General features: G+C 50.2%; 1 protein-coding gene across 4 annotated transcripts in view; it reads right to left on the reverse strand.

The window, feature by feature from the left end:
* ASTN2 (astrotactin 2) overlaps nucleotides 1–2,588 on the reverse strand; it is a 1,014,740-nt gene extending 1,012,152 nt beyond the window's left edge. For 3 of the 4 annotated variants that reach the window (XM_030817705.1, XM_030817704.1, XM_030817702.1), the window contains exon 1: nucleotides 2,037–2,588. In XM_030817705.1, the coding sequence (XP_030673565.1) occupies nucleotides 2,037–2,484 (448 nt within the window). In that variant the 5' untranslated portion in view covers nucleotides 2,485–2,588. The remainder of the gene's footprint in view (nucleotides 1–2,036) is intronic. The other variant, XM_030817703.1, reaches the window with a different exon arrangement.
* Nucleotides 2,589–8,915: the final 6,327 nt, after the last annotated feature.

An 8,915-nucleotide genomic window follows, 5' to 3' on the forward strand; every position in this document is an offset into this window, starting at 1 on the left:
TCAGCTTGTCCCAGGCTCACAGGCACCCATCCTGTTTGAAAGCCAGAGTTAAAAATGGCAAAGATTGTCAGTTCCAGGAATCCCGGGGCACCTATGTAGATGGCTGGACCAGGTCCTCCACATCCTCGAAGACTTGAAATGCTCTGTGGTCCTCACTGCCAAGTCAGGCCATACCCAAGGACCGTCTCATCCCTTCACTTGAATGGCCGTTTGGGGGGCGGGAGGATTTCCACCCCTCATCTCTCAGAGAACCCCGGAGTAGAGAGATCTAAAGGATGAAGGGAGAAGGGCAGGATTGGAAGTGGTAGTGAAGGGATACCTTCTGTGTCTCCAGAAAGACCCTTCCCCACGGGGAGGTGGCAAGAGCCAGCTGTGAGCATGAGGTTAGTCCGCCGGCGCTCTAAGGAACACCACCTCCACCCTCCTTCCCTTTCTCGGACATGGGCAGCCCCACGGGTGCACATGGGAAGAGCTACTGGTTTTGTGTGTGTCTGTGTGTGTGTGCTTGGTGCGTCGCACCCCAGACGCGCCGCCGCGGGGAGTCCCCGGGGAACCTGCAGGGCGCTCCGCTGCCTCGCCTCCCGGAACGCTCGGCACGCTCAGGTTACAGCCTGCGAGGGCGGGTACAGGGGCTCGAACCCCGAGGTTCAAGCTCAGAGCGGGAGAACCACTGGCACTCGCTCAAATCCCCAGAGGCGGTAGCATGAAAGGATGGGGAGTGGGTCACAAAAATACTTTTAACAATATCAGGGCTACCAGGAGAGTGAAGCCTAGTCCGCTGATTATTCTGTGGGTCTTTTCAGGCGAGCAAGGAGTTAACCTCGGAAGTTCAGGGATCGTAAATGTTCTCACCTGGAAGGCCCGTCACCCTGCGGTGCCCGAGGCGGATCCCGCCAAGGAAAACACCCGGGGAAGAAGAGCTCCGGGTCTGGGCGAGCCCCTGGCGCCTCACGGGCGCTGTTGTTGGCCAGACTCCGACAACCAATAAGGCCCCGCGCCCCCAAGAGGGGAGGGGAGAGCGAGCAAGCAGCGAGCGCGGGAGAGCTAAAGGGAACAACATTTTTGTAAACGCTCTCCGAGATAATTAAGCTATCAATTACCCGGGTGGGAAATCAGACGCGCTTCCCACAGCTCCACTGAAGGGCCGACTCCTCCGGGATTCGCGCAGGGAACCAGCAGGCAGCAAGCTGCTGGCGAACTTTTCTGATTAACTTTTCCGTTGGAGCCCCCAACCCACACCCATCTCCTCTCCTCTCCTTTTTCTTGCCTTTAAGTAATTATTATTAGCCCAGGGAGTGAGCTGCAAGGACAAACCTGCTCTCTGTCGGGAGGTGGGTAGAAAGGGAAGGCGGTAACAGGGGTAGAGGGAGGTTCTAAACGTGGAGACCTCGGACTTGGAATCCCAGTTCTCAGCAACCTCTCAAGTCTCTCCAGCCCCATTTCACAGATGGCCAAAACTGAGGCTCAGAGAAGGGAAGCGACTTGGCCAAGGTCACTCAGCCCGTGCGAAAGCCACGCTTTTGCGGGTTGAGCGATTCCACACGGAGCTACTCCGTTCCTACTCTCACGAAAATCCATCTGGAAGGGCAGAACCCGCAACTCCGAGGCGAGAGCGAGGGGGCGGTGACGGCGGGTGGCCAGTGATGGTGCCCGGAGGAGAAGTGGGCGGCTCGACCTGCAACTGGCTTAGGATCTGGGATGCTCCGGCCCCTAGCCAGAGCACCTTCAGCGAATGGGGTCTCCGGCTTCCGGGCTGGATCAAGCAGAGCTCCAGGTCGGGACTGAGAGGCAGAGGGGCAGGTTCCCACTGCGGGAGGGTTGGCACGCCCCCAGGCTCCCGCCGCGCGCTCTCCTGGACCTCCTCCCCCATGCTCTTTTCCAACCACCTGTGCGACCTCCGGGCCCCTCCTCTACCCTCTGCCAACCCCACTCGGGGCAGCCCCCGGCGGGGATCCCCAGGGCGCCCCCGCCCGTCCGGCATCACGCAGGGGCTCGGGGTTCCTTGGGATCTAGCGCGTGCCGGCGCCCAGCCTTACCCAGGGTGAAGAAGGGCAGCTCGGTGTTGTCCAGGTCGTCCTGCACAGCGATGCGCCCCGGCAGCTCGTTACGCACAAAGAGCAGGAGGCGCGACTCGGCGGCGGTGCCGGCAGAGCCAGGAGAGCCCGGGGACGCGGCGGCGGCGGCGGCTCCGGCTCCGGCCCCGGTCCCAGCCCCGGCCCCGGCGCGGGCGCCGCTCCAGCCGATGTCGCTCTCCCGCAGGGCGGGCAGTGTGGACACCGTGACGGTCTTCAGCCGGCACGGGCTGTCGGGCTCCCGCGAGGCAGCGGCGGTGGCGCCGGCCAGCAGCGGCGGCGGCGGCAGCAGGAGCAGGAACAGCAGCAGCAGCGGCAGCAGTGGCGGCGGCCCCGGGTGGAAGCGGAGCCTCGGCCGCCCCCGGAGCCCCGAGCCGGGGCCGGGGCTGAGCCGGGCGCCGGCGGCGGCCATGGCGGGAGGGGCTGCGGTGCTGCGGGCGGCGGCGGCGGTGGCGAAGGAGGAAGAGGAGGCAGCGGCGGAGACGGCGGACGCCGAAGCGAACCAGGACGCCCGAGCTAAGGAGCGGAGAGAGCCGCTCGCCAGCAGCCCCCAGCTCCGGGCTCCGCCTCCCGATCGGCCCTGGACCGCCCCCCCGCGCCGCCTCCCCAGGCCCCGCCGCCCGTCCCCGGTCTCCGGCTCCCCCCGCAGACCCCGAGCGTTTCGGAGGCTCCGCCCGGCCTCGTGCAAGTCCCAGTGGCTCCCTCCCCTTTCCCAAGATCCCCCAATCCCGCCCTCACAGCATTCTTTAACCACAACACCCCTCCCTAAACTCCCCAAATTCCTAATACTTAGGGCCCCCTCGGGCCCCCCCAAACCCCCCCTGACTCAACCCAGCTCTCCTGGCTTCACCCCACCTTCGGCTCAACCCAGAGGCTGCACCTGGGGGCGCGCCTTGGCCCAGCCTTGCTCAAGGCCCCGCCTTCTTGGGGATAGGGAGCCCCCTGGATGGTCAAGACTTAACTTTGTCTCCCCTCAGGCCCAAGAACAAGTCCTGTTTCCAATCTCCTACCCTTTTCGAGTCTCTGAAATAACTTCCTGTAGCCTCAGAGCCCCCTTCCCACCCACTTGGCCACAACTCCTGCATTCATTTTCCTACTGTCCGCAAACCTTCCTCTCCCCTCCATCCAGGCCTTGGTGCTAGCACTAATTGCTAACGGACAGAGGGGCGTCGAACTCCACCGTCTAACGCCGACCCCCCAACTGACTGAAGCCGGGCTGTTCTGGCCCCCTAGCTGCCGCCCTGCAAGCCAGCCCACTCACGCTTTTTTATTTTGGATCCCTGCCCCCAGCTTGGAGCAGCTCTACTTGGCTGCTTCTGCTCTCTGTGTGAAATTCCTGAAAAGGGTGTGAGGTAGAGACCTACTATTCTGTCTGTCCTTGGCTCCCGGGGCTTTTAGTTCCTCTGCCCAAGTCCCAGAGAACGGGATTGCTCACCAATTCTTCACCTGCAGTCTTTCTAGACTCAAGTTGAGCTAGGTCCTCAGATTCAGCACCCTTTGGTCTTGGGTTGACTCTGTCTCTGACCCACATACCTGAGACCCTCCAGGGAGCGGACACCTCTGCATGGGTCAAGTGCCCGTGCACCCCCTTCCCCACTCCCCTACTTTTCTTCATCTTCCCTGTCTCTGTTTTTTGTTCCATCTCTGCATTCATTTCCTTCCTCCTCATCTTGACTTGAATCTTATAAATGCTTCTTCCCTATAATTTGTGAGCAACTTCTCATCTCTGTCTAGCTTACCCATCTGCACCTTTTGTGCTGTCTCTATGCATTCACTTTTCTCTTAGCTCTTCCCTCTTCTCTCTTTCCCCTTGTCTATCTTTAACCCTTCATATAAATTGCTTTTCTCCTCTCTCATCATGTATTTTTTAATAACGTTGGATAAAGGCAGAGCACTGCAAATAAGGAAAAAAGCAAAAGCTGTTTTGTGACCTTGGACTTAATAATAGTGTGTTTAAAGAATTCTCCAAGTGCTAGACATGTACATATGTTAGCTTTTTTACATGACCATAATCCAACAAGATGGATATTATGATTCCCATTTTCCATATGAGGAAACTGAGATCAGGCAGTCAGGGAGGTGAAGGGATTTTCCAAGGTCATATAGCTAATGAGCTGAAGAGCTGAGGTTTGAACAGTAGGCTTCAAGCCTTGACTGTTTCCCTTTAATTACACTGTCCTCAGTGACCTTGGAAAACCCTGCCCATCAAAGGTGCTGTAAAAGGTAAATCTGCATAAGCACAGTTGGATCTACTTCCCTGTGAGGTTTGTAAGGTATACTTCTCCTGTCTCAGTTTACTAATCTGTGAACCCAAAGGGTGTGTGGAGGTTGGGGTGGAATCTGGCCTTTCAAGTCCTCTAATTCTAAACGGTCTCCCGCCTCTCTGATGCCTGCTCTAGTTCATTTACTCCTCCAAAATATGTCGCCCTGCCTCCCTCAGTCTCTCCTTTGTGTCCTTACAATCCGCCACTATCCACCGCAATGGGGCTTTCTGATTCTCTATGCCCCTTGCTTCAAATATGCTGACATAGTCCATTTATAGAAGAGCACACCAGGAAAAAAGGGCTCCCTTATGTAAGGCAGAGTCTGTGCAAGTCCTTCATGGACCTCTAGTACAAAGGCCTGTCAAATGAGACCAACACTTTCATTCATTCATTCATTCATCACCAAATATTCAGGGTGCCTACCAGGTGCTATATGGAGATGCAGGCATGGATAAACACAACTCCTGCCTTTGGAAAGCTCGTAATAATTGGGGTGAGGGGGTGGGATGCTGGAACGAGACAGGCACATAAATATCTCAGGTAACAGGCAGGCAGGCAGGCAGACATGTGTTTCCTAAGATGAGGTACTTGGAGAAATCAAAGAAAGCTTCCCAGAGGCGGTGGCTTTGAAGTTGAACCATAAAGATTAGTAGCAAGGGAGTGGGCATTCTTGGTTAAAGTTGGCATTTGGCCTTCTTTGCAACTACTTAGTAAGTGAATAAATCCCTTTCCTACATCAGAGGATGTTTTATCTTTTAAGGCACAGCCCACCTCCCGTGAAGAAGCTAACATTTCTGGATACTTTCTCAGCCTCCACTGCAGCTAGAGCTTGGGCACATAACCCAGGCTTCACCAGTTAGATTCACCCACCCCAGATGCTGTAAAATAAGCCAGAATCAGGCAGAATCCAGTGGCGGCCAAAAGGGCAATAGTTGGGGCAGTTACATCCAGGTGTCTCTGCTAGTCGAAAAGGTTCTAACAGCACTGTTTGGAGCCCAGTGATATCGATGTCAACAGCGTGAAGTGCCCTTTATTTATGCTTGGCTGCAGCTGAAACATATCTCCACCCATACAGTTCTGTGCTATGATTTGAAGTGGTGCTCTTGACTTCATGCATTTTAAACCCAGATCCCATGCCTTTCTGGAGATTCTAAGTAATCTAATAATCACTTAAGTGAATTCTGAATTCTCTTTCTGCTTAAATTATTCAGGATTGCTTTCTGTTGCTTGCAACTGAAAGACCTGGCTGAGAACACAGAATATGGAAACAAAGGGAGGGCAGAGAGAGCAAGGTGTATGATGGGAAATGAAGCTCAGTGAGGGGGAGAGGGAGTAACTGAAGACAAGACAGAAAAGGCAGACAAGGAGTACCAACTTTATTTCATAGACAGTGTCAAATCTGGAATGTCCACAGGAAATGACTTATATTTCTGAACACATGGTCTGTGATCCAGAACTTTTTGTAGCATATCAATGAATGATGATAACAACTATTGCCTTATGGTGGTTGTGAGGCTTTAGAAATAATTATGCAAAGCATTTAACACATAGTAGCTGCTCAATAAATTATAACTACTGCTTTGATGTACAATCTCAGCAACATTTGGAGCAAGGCTTTTTATCCCTATTTTATAGGTATGAAATCAGAGGCTCAGGGAAGCTGAGAAACTTGATTTTGGTCATGGAGTTATCAAGTGGTGAAACACAAGAATGCCTGGCTCCCAAATCTTTGCTCTGTCTGTCACAGAATGCCCATCCTGGCCTCAGTCCTCTGCATGCAACTTATTCCCAGTATGCTATAACTTCCCTACTCATACTCGAATCCCCTGTCCTATGACCACCACTTTTCTCCCTCTCAGCCCCTCACACCCCTTCTCCTTTCCCCTCTTTGTTCAGTTATATTTCATTATTGATTTAATTTTTTCTCTTTTACAGTCCCCCGTACTCCTATCTTTGACTCCACTGACATAAAATTTTTTTCATTCTAACTCCTTTCCAGTCTTTCTAGCAAATGCTTCCTCTTCTTTCATCTTTCATATTTGCCTTTCTAGGTAGTTTTGAAATATTGTTTCTTTCCTCCTTCCCCCTTCTCCATACTCTAATCTGTTTTAAAAATCCCTTGTATTCATGCCACCTGACTGAGGCAGCCTCATGTAGTTGAAAAAGCCAGAGGCCCAGGAGGCTGGTTGATTTTGGTTTAGAAATCATCTTTGCTATTTCTCTATGGAGTCAAGTCACTTTATAGTTCCTACTAGGTCTTTTCTTTTCTCATTTGTGAAATGGGGAAAGTAGTACCCACTTCTCAGGATCATTGTGGGAATTAAATGAGATCATGTGTATGAAACTGTGTAGCACATATGAGGCTCTCTTGAATGTTGTAAGTAAATCCAATCATCTTATGGATCTCACCCACTGTTTTCCACTCCAGCCTCATGTCACATAACCCCCACCAGCACCACTTGATTCCAACCATATTGATCTGTTTTCTGTTCCTGAAATACTTCAAGCTCTTGTTGCCCCAGCATCTTCAAACAGACTTTCTTCTGCCTGTAGAGACCTCCCTCCATCTTCACTAGCTATCTTTTACTAGTCTATAAGTTTTGCTAATCAAAGCACTTTCCCTAACATGACCACCCACCCAGCCTAAGTTAGCCTCTTGCTGTACTCTTTGTTACATCCTTTCATATTTCTTTATAGCCGTTTTAATAGTACTCATTCCATATTTTAATAATTGTCCATTAATTAGAGCATTTTCTTGATGCGTATATTCCTTACTAGATCGGGAGCTCCCAGATATCAAAGACCAACTGTGTCTTGCTTACCGCAGTGTACACACCAGCTAGTACAGTAACCTACAAAGGGTAGAGATGCAAAATAAGTATTTTGCCAGTGAACCATCATATATTTATTGAATTTTTACTGAGACAGGCACTGTTTTCGTATTAGCTGCTCTTTCACAGAGAATATAATTTAAATTTTACAACAAAAACCTTCCCCCACCCTCTGTCAATTCTTCCTTCCCTTCTTCCTTTCCTTTCCTTCTTTCTTTCCTTCCATCCTTCCTTCTCAGCTTCCCATGATTCAAGTAATTCTTTTTAACAGTCTTTCTTCTTAAGCCTGCAGATGATCTCTAGAACATAAATAAACTCTAATTGAGGAAAAGAGAGTGCCATCTTCTGCTCCATCTCTGCTCTATCTAAGCTCAATCTTCCATCAATCCTTTTCCTGTCCACGAATCTCCACCATTTGTTTTCTCTTGTTCAATCACTGCCTTCTCCGTAACTCATATTGTCCTTTTAATCCTGCTTTGCTCTCTGCAGCACGTTGACTCCATTCAGCACTCAGTGTATCCCGTTTCTCTTCATTCCCTTCAGTCACCTTGCTCTAGACACTCTCTAGACCTGAGTTCTGCCAACCTCTTAGCATCTTGACCTATGCCAAACTCAGCACCATCATCTAGTTTAGCATCAATGACAAAACTAAGGTCAATCCTGAAGCTTTTCTTTTTATTGTTGCAGGATCCAAAATACATTGCTGTAAATATGGCTATCACTGTTATGTAATTCTTTGAAACCTTCTGGTGAGTTAAGTTCAAGTTATTTTCTCTACCACTTACTAGTTTGCTGATTTTTAATGAGACTCATAACCTCTTTTAGACTTAATTTCCTCACCTATAAATGGAGGTAATGGGAAGGCTAAATGAGCCAGCAGGTATAAATTAAAGTAGCTAGTGCTGACCAGGTGCGGTGACTCACCTGTAATCCCAGCACTTTGAGAGGCAGAGGTGGGCAGATTACTTGAGGCCAGGAGTTTGAGAACAGCCTGGCCAACATGGTGAAACCCCGTCTCTACTAAAAATACAAAAAAAAAAAAAATCAGCTGGGTGTGGTGGCATGCCTGTAATCCCAGCTACTCGGGAGGCTGAGACAGGAGAATTATGTGAACGCGGGAGGCAGAGGTTACGGTGAACCGAGATCGGGCCACCGCACTCCAGCCTGGGTGACAGAGCTAGACTCCACCTCAAAAAAAAAAAAAAAAAAAGAAAGAAAAGAAAAAAGAAAAAAAAGTATCTAGTGCTGTCTGGCACATCAGTACTAGTAGCTACTTTCCACCTCCAAATGTCTATTTATTTGATCTTTCTGTAACCTCTGTCTCTTTACATTCATTACTCCACTTATCATTTCCATTTTCAGAACATTTCCACTATGTCTCATTTAGAGCAAACTTTTCCCATTGTCTCTAACTTCTCTTTTGTGAAAAATGAAAGAATATTTTAATCACCGTTGTCGTTCTTCATTTCCACTTGCATCTGTTTGACTGATTTCTGCTTCAACCCAGCACTTCTCTGACTCTTTCCCTTAACAATTCCCAAATTTATTATCTTTTTTCTCCAGCTCATACCTTTCACTACCTCCCACTTTCTCTGTCCCCAGTCCTCTAAATCAACCCCTTCTTGTTCTGTGATTTACTGCAGTCATTTCATATCCTTTTACAGTCAAAATCCTCACACTACTCCTAAAAGTCTCTTTCCTCACTCATTCTTTTGCATTTTCTTTCTCAAGTCCACTCAAGTTTAATT

The sequence above is a fragment of the Nomascus leucogenys genome, chromosome 8 (genome assembly GCF_006542625.1).
Source record: "Nomascus leucogenys isolate Asia chromosome 8, Asia_NLE_v1, whole genome shotgun sequence".
Classification (NCBI taxonomy): domain Eukaryota; kingdom Metazoa; phylum Chordata; class Mammalia; order Primates; family Hylobatidae; genus Nomascus; species Nomascus leucogenys.